This window comes from Pterocles gutturalis, unplaced genomic scaffold (assembly GCF_000699245.1).
Source record: "Pterocles gutturalis isolate BGI_N339 unplaced genomic scaffold, ASM69924v1 scaffold23385, whole genome shotgun sequence".
Taxonomy (NCBI): Eukaryota; Metazoa; Chordata; class Aves; order Pterocliformes; family Pteroclidae; genus Pterocles; species Pterocles gutturalis.
This window is the reverse complement of record NW_010138885.1, coordinates 67,271-85,824: the sequence shown is the minus strand read 5'-3', so window position 1 is coordinate 85,824 and position 18,554 is coordinate 67,271. Positions and strand designations below refer to the sequence as shown.

The window sequence follows — 18,554 nt, the reverse complement described above, 5'->3', positions numbered from 1 at the left end:
GGGGGGGGGGGGTTAAATTCAAAAAACTATTATTTTTTCAATGAAAAATATTATATGGTTTTTGAAGTGACACATCCATTTTAAAATGTTATATATACAGTCTTGGTGATTTTTTTAAGTTGTTTTAATGAATCTTAGGAGTTAAAAGTTATTTCCCTAACAATGTCAGCTATTGGCATGAAAAGAGTAAGATTTTCTGATGGTGTTTTCACAGTGTTTCTGGTGCTCTCCATTTAAAGGTTTCATGCTTAAATTTTGCACTGTATCATTATAATTAAAGTTTACAATGGAATTTCTTTTTTCATAATAGGGGAATATTCAACAACACCAGCAAAAGATATAGAAACAGACAGACATCACAGAGGGTCAGATGGCAAGGTACGAGCCCGGTCAAAAAGAAGCAACGATCCTTCCCCTACTGGTGACAGTGAGATTGAGGTAATAACTTTAATTTATATTCCCTTAGTAAATCCAGCAAAGATAAACAGTTGCATGTATTAGCAAATCCCACCATCAGACTAGTGAGTTGTAAGAGCAAGAATAAAATCAGTCTCATAACTGGAGCCCACAGACATGGGTAGTCAAAATAACTGCTCAATGTCTATGTTATCAGCATCAAACTATTCTTCATGTGTACATTTCTTTTCCTTTGGGCTTTTTATAAGTCTGCTGTTTTGTTCCCCTGACTTGACATGCAACAGGATATTTCTGTGGTTGTTAGGAGAGTAGACTCTCTGGATGACCAGCACACACACAGTTCCAAAATTCCTGATGTTTCATTTTGCCTGCTTTCACAAAGCATCTACAGTCAGTGCTCCAAATGGGTTTGAGATCTTAAAAAGCTTTAGTCCAACAGGACATATTTCCTGACTGAACGAATTCTTGCAGTTGCTTAATATGTAACTATATTTCTTTTTTCCACCCCATCTGTCATCACAGCGTGTGTTTGTGTGGGATTTGGATGAGACGATAATTATTTTTCACTCCTTGCTCACGGGAACCTTTGCATCCAGATATGGGAAGGTAAAACTTAATTTTTTTAGCATTACCGCTTGTCCAGCCAAATTGCATCAGGAACTGTGGGGGCAGCTAATGAGACAGCTTTTCAAACAGATGCTGCTGATTTTCTTCAGACACACTTGTATAAATATGTCCTGTGGTATTTCCTTCTAACATTTGAAAATTTAATTTACCTCCCTTTCATGTTGTAAGTAGCCCCTTGTTTTTCAAAATCTTGTCTTGTTCAGCTGCTGCTAGATAGGACATTGGGATGTTCTTTCAATGTCTGTCTTCTGCAAGTAAGAGCCTATCAAGCAGCCAGCAGGCCTAATCTAGCCTGAATGAGGTAACACAGTTTTTGTTAGACCAGTGTTTTTCTTATGAATCTCAGACAGCTTTTTAAGAGAGGTGATTCTATGATTTTGTGCTGGTCAGTCTAGGTTGCCATGAAGAATACTGGCTCTGCTTCCCGCATGGCTGCTGAAGCTCACATTTTTAAGGGGTTTTAGGAATGGTATCTTTAGCTATCCATACTTTAGATACCCCCTTTGAAATGCAGGCAGTTCCATTTTCTTAGTAACTCTCTCTGTGACTGAACAGACTGAACTTAGCTGCTAAGGAGAAAATACTGGCTCTTGGATTTAGTACTGTGTGCTTCGATTTCTTCCTAAGGCAGCTTTTTATGATAAACACTTAAGTTACTGTGAAGTACAGAATGTCAAACACTTTTAAATGGGTAGGAAAAAAGACAATATCATTACCTAATTAAAGGTGGATGACCTAGTTGGCAGCTGTTTCCACACATGGCTTTGAACAGTCAGCTTCATCAGGGGACTGGAAAATAACCCTGCTTCTCTCTAGAAAGCAGAAATATGATTTGACATCATTTCATGGCTTTACCAGCTGTACTTCTTTTACGATGGTTATAACAAGCTGAATGTGTAATTAGTAAGATAGATTTATTGTTTGCTGTTAGATGTGCACAGTTGTAAAGGATATAAAATGGTGTTTGTGGTGTGGAAGTCTACTGCAGCACTTGGAATGGTGCTAACACTTCTAAGAGCACCCTCTGAAAACTAAGCATGTGTTTCGAAGCAGGGATTTATTCAGACCCATGTTGTACAAGGTAATTGAAGTGGTTACTTTTCCCAGGGAACGTAGTGAACGAGGCAGTCTGAAGTATACATGTGTAAGCTCAAACCTACTGCCTGCAAAAAATAGAATTAGGCAGGATCAGGAAACATAAACTTAGGCTGCGTAGATCTGCTATGTGGTCATGGTTAGCATTGGGTAGGGGCTGCAGTATGCGTATGAAGAATTCCCTTAATGGGCTGACTGTGTCCTGGCATAAAACCTCTGAAGCAGATGCCTTCATCTATTGCCTCCTGCACATGTTTAGAGGGTGTGGGGTTGGGATCTGGTATATGGGGGCAGATGGCAATGGACCGAGGGGGATGATGGACCTGTGGAGGTGAGAAGCCCTGCCACTGCAGTACCTGTGGTGAGCACTTGCTGAGGGGCTGCCACAAAGACAGAACCTGCCCTCTCCAGAGTAGCTGGTGTGGGGATGAAGTGGGGTCAGGGAGTGGAGACAGAAAGGGTTTATCAAAAAACCCCACCAGTGGCCAAGCTGTTGCTGTTGGCCATGAGAACAGAGTTAGGCCAAGACAGGGCACTTGTGAGCAGCAGCCTGGCAAATGGACTAGGGAGAGAAGAAAACAAGAAAATGGAAACTTGGGGAATTATCTGCTTTGGAAGGCCCTTAGAAGTACAAAATGACAAACTTCTTTTGGCTGTTTCCTTTATACAAACGTAAAGAGTGATACAAACAGGAATATTTTTTTTTAATTAATGAATCACCTTTTCTATTAAGTTACAACAGGCTCTTTGAGAAACTTCTCTAGAAGGATTTTTTTCGTAGTTGTTCATTTGTTCATCAATATTAAATTCCTCAGGGTTTTCCTATAAGGGAAATGGTTGTGTTATAAAAGTGTTATAGGCTAAACAGCTTGATCCAAAGACAACCAGAGGCTTTGGTGGGCTTTGAAACAGACCTTAAACCAAGAGGGAAATACAGCACACACAGAGAAGCTGCCCTGGGAACCATTAAATAGTAACACAATTCAAAAATGTTTTAAGTGAGCTGAACTATTAAGTACAAGTGAAGCAGTGAGCCACAGGTTAATAGAGTTTCAGAATCTCTTACTTGAATAATGTAGGAAGTGTTAATCTCAAAGTAAATTAAGTATCAAGGCTTAAAATTCTTATTTTTGTCCATAACTGGTCATAAAAGATTCATATGCCTGTAATTAGACATGCACATGCTTTGAATTAAATCTCACATGTGGAGGTCTTGGTTTTGTATGTTTCCGTACTTCCTCCAGAAAAAGTTCATATGATCTTCACCATTCCCCTGACCAACATTAATGTCCCAGTATCATCCTATCTGTTGCACTGGTAGAGCTGCTGTGCAGCCACTCAAAGAATTAGTCTATGAAGTTGATCAAGCTGTAGGATAACTCTTCTTTCTGGGGTGATTTTTCTGGGAAGAGGGGAGGAGGAACATCAGTCATAGCTTCAGAGATTTAGGTCTGAACTCCTTTGTTCTTTGGCTACAGTGTCTCAAATGGTTCTGTGTGTTGCCCCTTCTGTGGAGATGGTAGCAATAGGGAGCTGTCCAAAAAAATCAGATTTTGGAAAAAAAAAAAAGGGAGGGGAGGAAGAATTTACAAAAAGGATTCTCAATTGTAGTCATATTATTAATCATTAATGCTTCAATTTATGTTTTCTGACCTGATTTCATGTGAAAATTCTTTGATTGGTTTCTGAGGGAAACCTCTATGGTTCTTACCAGAGATATGGGCTCCTCAGAGCATGGACGCAAGTTAAAACACATTTACTCTAAGGTTGAGGCATGAATGAATAGACCAGCCTAGGTTGCTACCGTTTTGTCCCCTCTGCCCAAACTCTTTGCTCTACCCCATGGATTACACAGTCATTAGACATTTGGTCTTAATATCTTTCCCATACAGTCACTGAAGTAGTAGCAGTGGCAGTCAGTGGCCTGCAAATTCACACCTCCTTTTGCTTTCTTGCCCACGGTTGAATGGGTGTATACCTGCACAAACACACAGAGTCACGCTCTAACTGATTGGGGCAGCAAAGCTGTCAAACCCGAGGAAATCTCTCCACCCTTTGGCTTCTCAGCAGGAGGCCCTCTGACAAGAAAAGACAAAAAAAAATAAGTTTCCATAGGCAGTTAACCCTGGATATTATCTTCAGAGAAACCTGTTCTGCAGGCTTCTGATCACTGTATGGGTGCAGAATATTTCCCGTGTGCCTAGAGACCACAACAGATGTAGACCATCATTATAACTTAGTATACAGTCCGCCCAGCCCTTTTAATCCCTTCAGGCATGTATTTTAGAGCTCCCATTCAACAGGAAGGTGGCTGCAGTCTTTACTTTGTCTACAAAGATCTGTCCGCCAAATCACTGACTAAACGTAGTGGGAAAAATGGGTCAAAATCCCTAGCACTGCTTCTGGGGTTTCGTAGGAGTTGGGTAAAAGTCAAGGGGCTTTGAGCATTTGTTTGAAGCAAGTAGGCGCAATATAGAAAGGCTCTTTTGGTGGTATTAATTCAGAAGAGACTGCATGCACTCCCGTGCCAAAAAAATATCATAAGTCTGTTCCCCTTTCACTGACTGAGACATTTGCAAATTTGTTCCATAATCCGTGTTGTGAAAGCATTAAAAAAAATTTCTGCATCTCTTTCGGTGCGAGAAATTTTATGTGTTGTATTGCAGATTCATTCTCACGCTTTTCAAAGGACTAGTATCAAGAAAAAAGGGGGCACTGTGTGCATTGCTTTCCCTAGTTGAGGGGTATGTGTGAAGGTAATACCTTTTCTTAGTATTCTGTAGTGTTCCCAGAATGTGTATTCTTGTTCTGTGTTGGTACACTCCTTGGGATTTTAGTGTCAAAATGAAATGTGAGTAAAGTAAAATCTGGGGTTAAAATTCATCTTTATGTGCAAGTTACTGTGAAATCCTGGAACCAGATGGAAAGGATTTTATTTTTTAGCACTGACTTAAAGAACTGAGTACATAGGACAGTCTAAATTCTTGAATTGCGTTGGATCTTTATCAGTACTTCGATGTCTACTGATACCTGGGAGTTACTATCTATAAAATTCCCTGTGAGATGCATAGCTATTTGAGATTGTTCAGCATCTTGAATTGTCTCAAATTAAGAAAAACATACTGCAAAAAATAGTAAAGCACATAATGTCCCACTTTTAAATCAGTCGTGCGAAGTCACGTTCTAGAGTTAACCTTAACTGAAGGGTGTTTAGCTTGTCTGTATTACAGCGTCCCTGTGAGCCTGGACTATGCGGTCACTTTGCCTGGAGTGGCCACTCCGGCTGCTCTCAGTGGGCAGTTGCAGTTAGCCTCGTAGTTGCTTGATTGATGTAGAGGCTGGATGATGTAGAGGCTGTTTTTCTATGATAGCCGTATTTTTTTATTGCTTTTGCATTTGAGAAGTGGCAACATGAGATTTATCTGTAAATATCTGTAAGCAGACAGGTATCAGTGAGAGAGAGACAGAGCATGCGCTTGAGTTTCCAGCCTGTGTGAACGGGGGCTCTGCCTCTCTGATGAGGGACTTGCAGTGGCACAAGGATGTGAAGGACTAGGAGGGGGTCCTCCAACAATAGTGGGGCCTGAAGACCTTTTGGACAGAGCAGCTAACGTTGCAGCTTAGCCCAGCTGAGGACAGGACATAAACATGATTTTCTAGCATTTCAAGCAAATGTCGTAACTGCTGTATGTTGGCTGTCTGTGAACTGGACTGTCTTGTTCTCACCAGAAACGATGCGGATCTAAGAAGCCTTATTCCTCAAGAGTTGCACTGGCAGTTATATGTTCTTACAAAAGGTTTTGCTTTACATGAATTATAATTTCCAATTAAAAAAAAAAAAAAAAGTCATTGAAAAGTTCCTGCTTGGCTCTACTTAAGATTCTTGTAAAACCCTAGGGCTGGGGGTTTTTTTCTTTTTTTTTTCCTCTACTTTCACTGAATGCTTCAAGTAGCTTGTGCTTTTCCCTGCTTTGTTCTCTCACAGGACCCTAAAGCCAGGACCTGATTGAAACACCATAGGGATTTAATCAAATCTGATGGTGATTCATGCTTCTAATGGCCGAATCTGTCCTTTACTACTTTACAAACTGAGAAGGAATAAAACCCCATTTTATTGCTTGGCTGTTAAAAACTATTTGTAGAAGTTGCTAAGGTTCAAATCAAAAGCGCCCTCCCTTGAGAGCTGTTAGTTAATTCTAAGTGCCGTGGTGTCGCTTTTTTTCTTCTTCTCTCGCTTGAGATGTGGCCTTATATCACTACTGCTTTTCAGACATCTGAGAGTTTTCCATTCCTTTGACAAACATGAGCCAAAGTGCTTAAGGACATCTGTTTATTTTATTTCTTTAATGAGAAAACCTTCCAATTTCTTACTGGCTCAGCTGTGTTTATTTACATTTTGTTAGTCATATGTGTGGGGCACCTTGGGACGTTAAAAACCTGCAGAGGCCTATGCTGAGGGCTGCTAGCAGGCATCCTGGTCAGAAAGGCAGAATAAGCCCTTCCTAAGGAAAACACAGTCCTTGGAACTCCATAAAATAGATTTTCAAAACAAATAGAACCTAATTCACTCGGTAGATCATGGATTAAGTCAAGATGAATACAATTTGGAAAGGATTTTCTGAGGAAGTTGGAGATTTTTTTATCCACTGGAGGCTAAACCTTGTATTTAATGCCTTTTTAAGTTAAATTAAAAAAGCATTCAATCACTGCAGGTAATAAAAAAGTCTGTTACTTTAGACATGCTGCTATATCAATTATTAGTTCATTATTGGAGAGAAGGGAGTAAATAATTCCAGCCATTTGATTACTTCAAATGTGTATTTCGGGAGCAAACATCTGTGTTTATCATTTGTACTGGTTGATGAGAAGCAGCACCAGAAACAGCAAAACCAGATCCATAACAGCTAGATGGTGGGCATGGGAGATACTCTGAGCTTGTGTAGATGTGACCTCTTGTACTAGAGCTTAGGTGAGCAGAGGGTTTGCTAAGCAAAGTGCACGTGTGGCATTTGAAAGTATTAAAGGATTATTTTTGACGTAAAATATATATCAGAAAAAATGCTGGATTGTCAAACAAGCATGAGTAAAGGGAACCTTCCAGTGTTGCTGAATTGTGACTTGATTTTAAGGGAAAAGTAGTTTTAAAAAAAACAAAGGGACATTACTTATGTTAGGAAGTTGCATGTGCAAAATATGCAGTTGTGCTGAGGATTACACACCGTGATGTGTTTCTACCAAGCTTTCCAGGAGTTCTGTATTTTTCACAGAGCTATCAAGGGCTTACATATAGAATTACAGTGATTTTCCTGTATTGAGGGGAAGGGAATGAAGACTTATTTGGTTTAAATTCCACTCCCTATTTTGAAACTTGTGCCCTGTATAGTAAAAAGAAATTATTTGCAGATTTTTGGTCGTGAACTTCTTGTATTACTAAATAAAAATAATTTCCGTTTGTTCGCAAGCATCATGGCCCAGCTTTTAACCTGTATTTAAGTACTGGACAGGACTGGAACCTGTTTCAGAACTCGTGGGTTCAGACACTGGGTAAATTAGTGTAGTCATTACTGCTTGTCCCTAAGCATAGTTCATTTAGAGAGGGAGGAGAACCTCTCAACCTCCGTGTGCTCTTGAATGTGAGGATTTAGTGACCGACATGCTCATTTGCTTATTGGAATAATTTCCAAGGTGTAGTCCCCAACCATTTCTGAACAGATACATGCCAGTAAAATATAGTTCTTCAGGAAATAACAAACAATCCTTTGAAAGTACACCTCAAGTCACAGTAAGGGTGAATATGAAAAGGTATCTGAAGAAAAGGGATTAAATTATATTTGCTCTCCATCTAGCATGGACTTTTCACAAGGTCACACTGTGGTGACTGTAGACACTATTCATTTACATTCAGTAAATTGTCTAATAAACCTGAATATAGCAATCTTTAGGTAAAAAAATGTATTCATTTTTGCAGGAAAAAAGTTTAGAGCCTGAAAAGCTGAGTGATTCTATGTGGAAAAAAAAAGGACAATCCTTTTTTAAAAAGTTTGAAGTGTAGTCACTTAAGTCACTTCTGAAAATGAGTTTCAGCTCCTGAGCTACTTTGATGACTTAAAACAACTTTTCTCACAAATATCCGCTCTCTCACTTGAAATGGCCTGAGAAGCTAGGTCTAGCTGTAGCCCTTGTCTATTAAAAAGATAAAATTGCAAGCTAAGCTGCTTAAGTGTAGTAAAAGAGCTAAATGTGTAATCTTCCTCAAAAAGATGTGGACTTACTTGAACTAGAACTGATGCGCATGGTTAATGTCCCATTATTATGGGAAAGCCTTGTTCATGTCTCAAATTCTGATCAAGGTATAGAATGTTACAAGCAAAGGATGATTATTCTCACAGACTGTTTTTGTTTAAACATGTGGCCCAGGCATTTGTATCTTTGCTTTTTTTATTATTATTATTATTGTACTACAATGGAGCTGGTCCATTTTCCAGGAGTTTCCAAGTAATTAAACCCAATTAAAGCTATTAAATTCTTTCTTTTGGTGACAACTTCATTATTAACAGGCTAACCACAAGGAGGAGATTTAACTTAGAAAGCCCTTGATTGTATACTAATCCGTCTCTCACCTCTGGCTGACACCAGTGGTAGATAAACCATATAGAATAGGAGTCTGAACACTCTTAATTAATACTTTCTTCCTTGTAGAAAAGTAATTATTTGCTCACAGCATAAACAGGTATTTGGCAGGGATTTAAAGAGACTGATTAGTTTAAAATACTAGGGCTTTTGGATGTTGGGGTTTTTTTGTTTTGTTTTGTTTTGTTTTTTAAAGCAGGGGGGGATGTCTGAATCCAAGGTCCATGCTCAGAATGACTTTGTCCTAACATTTTGAATGTCAGGTTAATTGTCACATTGCTAAATAGAAGCAGAGTCAGACAACAAGCTGATTTTTTTTTAATCCGTCTCAAAGGAGCCAGCTTTGCCCCTTTGCTAATGGCCTGCAAGTCTGAACAGGGTACCTGTAAGGCAGAGGCTTGGAATGGGCTTTGGAGGCAGGATTGCAGGCAGGAGTGACTTGCACTTGAGAGATTGCCAGAGATAAGTCTGCTTCTCTCTTCCTTTTAAAATTACAGTGTGCAAGAGGGGAGAGCTGTCTGTGGACATCCAGCCAAGTGGATTAGTAGTAGCTGCAGGTGTTATAAAATACATGTCTTTTTAATGCATACTCTAGGGCAAGTATAAGCAGTTTATGAAAAATCCATCTCACTGTTTCAGGAGAGTAGTAAGAAGGTTTTAATACAGACTTATTTCGGAGGATGCTGACAGTGCAGTTTGAAGTGTGGCTGCAATGCACACAGGCTTTTGTGTAGGTAATGCCAATACCTGTAGTAGCACAGATACGACAATGCAGGCTTCTGTGTAGGTTAGCTCCTGAAAGAGGGCCTAGGGACCTACACGGTGCATGCTACAATATACGTGCAGCTTTTTGTACCCACCTTTGGTAGTTTAATTTGGGTAGGCTTACACATTCTGCATTCCCTTTGCTTTGCTAAAATACAGACTAGTTGGAGTGTCACATGGAGTTGAGTAGACCTAACTTCCCACTTTAACCCACTGCTCACCTCCAGTTTTTGTGGAAATCATCTTCAAGCAAAGACAGACTGAAGGCTGTTGAACAAGCTCCTTTTATCCATCTTCTGTCATCCTGTTAATCAAAATGAGGGGACAAAATGGAAACAGAAACAAATTCATTTTAGGCAAGGTGTTATTAGCTTGGAGGACATAATTGAACTCAAATTGTAATTTTAAAATGCAGCTCCCTTCAAATGTACAGAACTAGTTCAAGAATTAGGAACAGTGCATGCAACTAGCCAACATAAAAACAACAGAGAAAATGTGTCAGCGCATGCCATTGGGATATGAAAGAAAACATTCCCCTTGGTAAAGTAGCAGGGATCATCAGTATGAATGCCGCAACTTTACATTGCTCTGCTAAACTCACACTACTCTTAACATAGGCATTAGTAGTCCACCAGGGCAACCCTTGCAGCGTAGAGATGTCCTTCAGTGTTACAGGATTTCTGTGCCTAGGAAGAGCTCTCCCATCAACATCTTCAGGTAAATTTCATAATTCTCTTCAGATTATTTACACCCTGTACAGAGAATTTGGACAATACATTGATTGATATACCCTCCTTTTGATGCTTTCCTGTCAGTCTGATTTTCCTGTTTATTCATACTTTAATTGAAGGCTGTATTGACTGTGTCTTTCCTCTGTGTGAGTACAACCTTTAGCCCAGTGGTGTTCAAGTCTGGGACTAGTGCTTCTAGATGCTACAGTAATGCAAATAAATAACTGCCAGTGGAACCCTGGCCTAGTGCCTCTAGACACCTATATCATACTGGGAGTGCTGATTTGCCTTTTAACTTTATCAGGCTCTTTAAGACTTGGAAGAATGCCTTGCTACAGAGGAAATGTCCATACTGTGAAAGCAGTGATGCCAAATCATTTCCCCAAACTACTTCCCCTCTGGGTGGTAAAGTGCATTTTTCTGTTTTATTTTCATTCCGTCATATTCTCTGTCTCAAGAGAAAGATTTTTTTTTTTTTTTCCCTCTCATCTACAGTTTAATTTCCATATTGTTTAGTTAAAGAGAAGGTAACTTCATACACTGAGGAAATGTTTCCTGCTCCCCATTAGTGATTAATACCAATAAAGCTAAAGACAAAACTTAGAAGATAAATGACAGATACCAACCAATGAGATTTCCTGAAAGAGTTTTAAAGGTTAATGATCCTTGAAATTTATAATAATAAATTGCTTCATTAAAAACTCTTTTACAAAATAATTTCTTCCTAGCAGCATATTTTCTTCAAAACAGATCCCTTGTGTAACTACACCTGGGTAGTAAAATTTGATTCACTACTGTTTGCATGGGACCACAGTCAGATGCCCTGATTACGCCTGTGTCCCTGTCCCTTGTCAGGGAGCAGGTTTGCAGCTTAATGAGATATGTTCAAGGCGAGTCTGTTGAAGTTTAGTTTTTGCCCAGAGGAGAAAGTGCCCTTCTTTCTGGGATAGCAACAAGCATGTTTAAACATGAGTGACAGGGCTTTTCTTGAGATGGGCACAATGAGTCACACACATGGCTGCAACCACAGCCATTCTGCTCTAATTAAAGAGAACTACACTAAGAATGCGTAATAATTAGGTTAGCGTGTAATACACCCTGCATGTCAACAGCGTCTGCCGCAAAGGTTGATTGAAATGTACTCATCCTCCAAACACTGTGCTCCCTGTTAGAGCTCCTCAACTAATTCATAACTGTCCTGTCATACAATAACGTGACTCCACAGAAATCTGCAGAAAATTAGAGCAAAGACTACATATAAATCTGCCCTGGTTTAGCATGGCTTGTAACTCTAGTGGAGGAAAACCACCCACATAAACATAAAGATGAGAGATCTCTGTCCTGATGAAGACAAATTTAAAAAACAAAAAGCCTGTTGAGAGAATGCTGAGGTTTTTTCCAATTGTTTGTTGTTGCTTCGTTTGAACAGGTACAATGCTTTTGAGCTATAAGTGTTTATCAGATTAATCACAGATTACTTTTGCTTGTGTTTTTGAAGTATTTAATGAATAAGAAAATATTCTGCCGGCGACCTTGTTTGCATCAGTGCATTTCTTTGCTTTTGCTGTGGTTTTAGGAACGAGGTTAGCTGTTTGGGGGTGGGAACAGTGGTTGACTTTATGCACAAGACATGGAAAAGTGACTAGACTCATTATATATTGCAGTGCACCAGGCTGGGTACAGCAGGTCACTTCATTTTGTTTCAGAGTAACAGATCTGCAAAGGCTGTATCCAGAGCCCACTGGGTAGCTTTGAAGCACTAAGCCAAGAGCTGTAGGAACCGTGTGGCCGCCATCCCCCATCCAAGGGGCAGCTTGGAGGACCAAGTAGATCCGCTGTGCACATGCGGTCTGCTGTTAACATGGCCCTTCAAGTGTCCATCACTTCTGCCATGCAGGAGTGGCTGTCGGTGGCTTCTCTGGCCAAGCAGAGTCAGCCCCATCAGCTTGGGCTGATTTAAGTTTGTGCTTGCTGATTTGTCAAGGAAATGGAGTGACAGCACTCTCACAGGCAGTTGTGGTGTCTCGGCTGGGTAGCAACGGGCAGGGAAAAACATTAATTTTCTAAAATGAACCAACGTGCTGAAGTAGAGCGCAGGGAAAAACATTAATTTTCTAAAATGAATCAACTAAACGCACTGAGGTAGAGCTGTAGGTAATGTAGTCCTTCTCAAGGGTAATTTACTTAAGGTTTTGCCACTGATGTTGTAGGAGCAGGATCTGGATGTGAGAAAGTTCACACGTGCTTAAGAACATGTAGAAGCCGTTACAGAGCTGCTGGCATGTGCATTTTCACATTCTCTTAATCGCTAAGAAAGTGTGTTTTAAAAATGCTGCAGGCAGCCAGAGCTTCTGCACCATGTCCTTCCCTTTTAGGAAGCAGTTTGGGACCCTCTCGGGAAAGGGTCAAGTTAGACCCACACCCAGGCAAGGGGCTGTTGATACAAGAAAATGGCAGAATGAGAAAACAGTCAGAGTCAGCCAGCCCACACAGACAGGAGCATCGGGTGCGTGTCACCATTTCTAACACTAGCTAGAATGACAGATGAACCCATCCAGCATTTCAGTGTGCTGTGTCTTGTCTTGTTTGTTGTTTTTTTTAATCGATGTAGTTATTTGGGTGTAACTGCCATTATGGCCACAGTCCTGGCTCTGCATTCATGCTTTACACCACTGCAGAGCATGATCTGTCCCGAGCAGGAATAGTCGTACTTGGACAAGCATTTTGTTGTACTATAATTGGGTTTGCATGGTAGGATGGGATTGTTTTAACTCTGCTTATACTGTTAAATAAGTATGCAGCTTCAGTGGAGATGGCAGAGCTTTGCACCTCCTGCCAGGTGCACATGTGCTGCCGAGGACAGTGTCATACTGTATCACAGTGAGAACAGCACATCTGCCCTTCTGTCCTGTTCTGTGCTGATCACCTGAGCTAGCAGGGCTGTAAAGATCTGAGGCAACCATGCCGAGACACACAGAGTGCACCCTTTAGAGAAAGAGACTCAATTTACGTTTGAGCTCCTGGGTTCTGTTTTCAGATTTTGCTCACCAAGTTGCTGTTTGGCATTAAAAGAGAGTAATGCTGACCTTCTATAGCTGGTTTGAAGGATGGAGTCAGGAAAGGACCACCCTCTGTGTGCTCTGTCGCTCGTAACTATCCCCTAAAGATTCACTAATGACTAAAGATTCACTATTGGAAATCAATTGTTCGTCTAGGCTGCTGAAGCAATCCTTGTATAGGCTCCGGTGTTTAAAGGTTCCTGTTATATCATCTGAAGTGTGTGGGTTATTATTGTGGGGATGAGCCATAGACAGCCTTCAAAGAACAGAATTTGATTATCTAGGAGAGCAAAAGAAAGGACGGGGAAAATCATGTTAAGATACACTTGGGAAATAAAATTACTTTAATGAACATATCTTCAGCAAGAAGAATGTGTAGATCCTATGTTTGCTCTAAGATCTCCCACCCTCCCTCTTCCCCCCCCCCCAAAAAAAAAAAAAAGAAGAAAAAGAAAATCAAAGTGAATGGAAAAAACCTGATTTTCCCCTAACAGGATACTACAACATCTGTGCGGATAGGTCTTATGATGGAAGAAATGATCTTCAACCTTGCCGATACACATCTGTTCTTTAATGACCTGGAGGTATGTAGCTGCTTATTTTATTTAACATCTTTCTTTCTAATCATTTGCATCTGGTCTACAAACTTGTTTTTCTGGCCAATAAACTTTCATTTTTGACACCCAAAAATGGGCCTTAGATGGCTGCTTGAAAGCATACCTTACTGTGTCCCTTTGACATCTTTATTATTTTAGGGATTTTTATTTTAAATACACAGTAACGATGATGGCTTTTGGCAGTTTTACTAAATCTAATAATGAGGACATTGTTGCTGCTTATCCTGAAATTTGCTATTTAATGGTTTTATTGAGCTAAATTAGCATAGATCCTATGGGGCAGTTAGCAATTAGCTATGAGCCAATGCAAAGGTTTTAGAAACGGTCTCTGTTCTTGAGGAAGCTCTGTTTGCACACACAGAGCAGGAGGTCTGCTCAAGCTCAGGCACACTGCAGGAGTTTCAACAGAAAAGACCAAGAGGAAGAATCCTCTTTGTGGCACAGTTCGATCTGACTATGCCTTATACAAAGTGAAAATCCTTTTGAATATATGGTAAAATTCGAGCAAAGTGATGCTATCAGAATTCTGTCACCACCTGAGAAACAGCTGTACAGGACCAATTAAAATTTGTTTGCATCTGCAATCAGTAGAAATAGTCCGAATGAGTCACATACAAAGTGAATAAGATGAGTTTGTGCTGTGGGCACCCTGGAGTCAGAGTACTGCTTGGACGTATTCGGGGAAAAAAAATCTGTCATCCCTGGGCAGACTTCTGTGGTCTTTTTCTTCACTTGAAAAAGAAAGAATTTGTTTCTGTGCCAGATGAAATGAGAAAACTTTTTCTGTGCCTGATGAGTTCAGCAAGCACTTCTGGTTCCTTCACTGCTTGATTGCATTGTGGTCCTCTGCATTACAGGAGGTACAACCTTTCCTGCCACCTGTCTCCTTACAATCTGAAGTTTCACTTGCTGAGAATTTTCATTTCCTTTCAAAGACAAGTAGTGAGTAGGACCTGAACTGACAGATTTTTCCTCGTTCAGCTTCTTTCAAAGAGGGAATTGGTGATGAGGGTACAGAAAGTGCAAAGTGAAAAATCATTCTCTGAGGAACAAAAATAAGAGAGCTGCTGTTTGACAGTCCAGGGCACTATATAAATAGTAATGATATTTCATATGCAACCAGCACTTTTCACCCACCAGATCTCCACATGTGGTGCAACAAAGCTGCCTCCAGTCCTGCACAAAGCCAGCCTCCAGAAGCCCTCTGCCTATCTAGACTTTTACAAGAGTATAAGTTGGTGAATCATTATAAAACAAGTTTTCTCCTTGCTTCACTTACCGCTCTAAAACATGAAATTGAGTGGCAAATTGTCTGGCCTCAGTCAAATTCTGCACATTTATCAGTGAGTAACGGCTTTGGCTGCTAGAAGCAGAGTCAGTTTTATCTGTCTTGGCCTCTCAAGTTCTTCGTCAGCCACTACAGTAGAGCAAAGTTTTTAATTACAGAGGTTGGTATGTGGTTTTTTTTTTCTTTTGTGGTTTCTAGACATTAAAGAAGCAAAAGCTAAACAAAAATCCCTCAGATACGGGACTCTCTTATTCTAGCAGGACTATGTAGCTGGGCAAGAACTAGTCCAGTGAAGAGCTAAAGTTTAGCACTGTGTCTCCAAATAGAAATGTGAACCTTCTGCAAAATGCTCTATCTCTAACACAGGAAGAGAACCAGGTGCTACAGGACACATCTGGTCAGGAAAATATTAAGAGAGATTGTCAGCAAGTAGTTTGGGCTGCAAAGATGATACATAAAATTTATGTTACTAGTGCTATTTTGTTGCTGCATGAGAAAAAGCAATTTTTGCTGATTTCTGAGGCTATCTTATCAGCATATGTTCTTTTACTAAAAAATGGAGAAACACAAAGTTGGCAGCTGAATGAGTGAGTTAATACACCCTTAATGGACTTGCCAGAGGGTGTAAAGGAACAGCATAGGCACCTAAAAGTGGGAACAACTTACTGCTGAAACTGGATGGCTCAAAACCATGAAAAACATTAAAACTTTTGGAAAAAAATTAGTGTTCCAGCTAACCAGAGCAGAAACAAGCAAAAAGGTAGCATTGTGAGACAATTTTATCTTAGGTCCAGTGCTAAGCATTCTAAATGATGATGCATGGCCCAGGTAGCTGGAAGCAGAAGAGCATTTTCTACTGCAAAATTTCAGTTTTCCCTTTTCACACATGCTTGATAAGTGAAACAAACCAAATTTTTTTTCAAACTAAAACCAAATCAAGGTCGTTTGGTTTTAGCTGAGCCTTTTCAATTAAAAAAATGAGGAATGACAGAGAATTCAAGAGAAGTAAATGTTCTTTACAAAATTTAGCTTTCAAAAAAAAAAGCCATTTCAGTTTGGAAGAATTTGCTACAGCAGAGTCATCCATCTCTGTTCATTAACCATCCAACTCCTTTATTTAGGATGATAAATGGAAGTCAGGTTTGAGTGTTTAGAAAGTGGTATTTAAGGATCATACATCACCAAGTGTTAGGCTTAAAAAAATACAGTGAATGATATTCTTAAAAAAGAAAAAAGAAATTGATGAAAAACAAGCACAGAAGCTGATTCATTTCTAGATCCACAAACATTACCGTATACATTAGCACCATCATGTGGTATAACAGTGCAAGATAAAATAAACTAAAACTGCATGGGGCTGAAACTATTCTGCCCATCTTCTGTCAGGACAGCAGAGAAAGCAGTAGGACAGTTGCCCCATTTGAGACCAAAGCAAGAGTACTCTTACTAGAAAACACTAAACATAACAAAACTCTTCTCTGGCACAAATCCGTAGCCAAGTTCAGGCATTTTGGGGGGCCCAGCAGACTGAACCAACCAGAGTATGGCTGGCCTTGGTGCTGCCAGCTGAAGCAAGGGGAGAAGTGGAGGAAATGTTGCCCATCCTTGCCTGGGAGGCAGGTTGGACAAGGAGATCAGTTATCACCTTGCTTTAGCACAAGGGAATGGTCTGTTTTGCTGGCTGCAGTTTTCAGTGCTGTGCAGAGCAGAAGGGGCTGCCAGGGTGTAAAGCCCCTTTGAAGCATTCCCAGAAAGTCCCTGATGAGGATGAAACATCTGTCCATAGATACAGCAAAGTTTGCACAGCCCTTAGGAGCGTTTGTGTGATCCTCCTTAGTCTGCCGAGGATGTGATTTCACATCATAGCAAAAAACTGGCTTCAAAGTCTGCATGAGGAGCCTGAACTGGAATACTCCCTGTTGTTAGCCAGGGTTTTATGTGTTTTCAGGGTTTACCCAGACGGGATTCAGGCAAGTGTTCCCTGGATGTATCGTCTGGGTGCATTTTTTCCTGCCATGCTCAGGAGTGGGAGTCTTGGATGTGTGAAAAGGTGAACCAGCAGATCGGTTCAGATAACCTGCTTTGGCCCATCCTCTCTTAGTGCTGCAGCCCAGTAGAGAGGCCAGTTTCCCATTTGATTCACCCCAAACCTTCCGGCTACTTGTATGGAAGGAGACTGATCACTGGTCCCCAGGGCAGCCTTAGACCCAGGCTCCTACCAAACACTTTTGGTCTTTTTAGAGAAAGGGATTAATTTTCATCAAGTTAACTCTTAAATTGTACAACTTAGAAGCTGGACTTTTTCCAGCTGATTCAGGGCAGGGGGGAGGTCAGTGCTTGTTGAAGCACAGCTCAGTGGTGTGCCTGCCCCGTGGCAAAGAATCGAGGCACCAAACCTTGACAAGAGCAACCGATGTGTAGCTCTTCCAGAGCATGCAGTGACACAGTCTTTGCCCCATTCTGCAGGTGGTTAGCAACATAACCCAGGCAAGCCAGGCCTGTGTTTGCTGAGCCATGCATTGAAATCATGCTACTGTGGTTTTGCCGTGCTAATTCATCTGCTCATGTAGCACTTACACGCTTGTGGGCCTCATCATCTCTGCTTGCAGTTGCAACCGTACAGGCAGATTAAATCCCTACAGTCTGCGAGTATAGGCCCTACAAGGTGTTGTGTGCAAAGGGCTCTGATCGCACTGCAGAATATATGAGTAAATGTTTACTTGAAAGGAGGTATTCTCACTCTCCGTTCCTCTTTGTGAAATTGGGGAGAAAAGGAGTAGCCCTAGGTTACAGATCACAGTGAAGTTAAAATACGAACTTGGGGCTTTTCAGGGTTGTGCTTTTTCTTCCAGACACCTTTTGTTCACAGTGCAACGCTGGCTCAAGAATAGTGCCTTCCACCCCCAGTCCCTCTGGAGATACTGTCTAGCACTCTGGAAAACAGGGATTAAGGACAGAGGGACTGACAAGGGGATGAGGAATTAACAAACAAGGGAATTAGTGTGTTTACAAGTTACTGCCTTTCAGAGCCATCCCTGGAGGTGTTGTGTTCTGGGAACTGCTTCCCTCCCCCCCTGCCTAATGAGAGATGCAAGCTTGACTGATCGGTGAATCCATGAGATGTTTAAAAATCTCCAGCGCAGTCCTGATACACAAATAGACAACCGGTGCATTTGTTAGTTGTTCTTGTATATGCACAAGACATACCTTGAGAGTATTCAGAGGGAGCGTAAGTGTTAACAGGTGCTTCTCCATGCATCCTCAGCAACAATTTTTATTTCACAAGGAGGCAGCAGAGGCTTTCTCCAGGCCGGCAGTACCATTT

The 18,554-nt window shown here is 40.8% G+C and overlaps 1 protein-coding gene across 1 annotated transcript in view; it reads left to right on the top strand.

Annotated features, from left to right (window-relative positions):
* EYA2 (EYA transcriptional coactivator and phosphatase 2) overlaps positions 1 to 18,554 on the top strand; it is a 53,671-nt gene that overhangs the window by 25,480 nt on the left and 9,637 nt on the right. Inside the window, exons 7-9 of the mRNA XM_010083175.1 lie at positions 311 to 438; positions 940 to 1,023; positions 13,819 to 13,908. Of these exons, the coding sequence (XP_010081477.1) occupies positions 311 to 438; positions 940 to 1,023; positions 13,819 to 13,908 (302 nt within the window). The remainder of the gene's footprint in view (positions 1 to 310; positions 439 to 939; positions 1,024 to 13,818; positions 13,909 to 18,554) is intronic.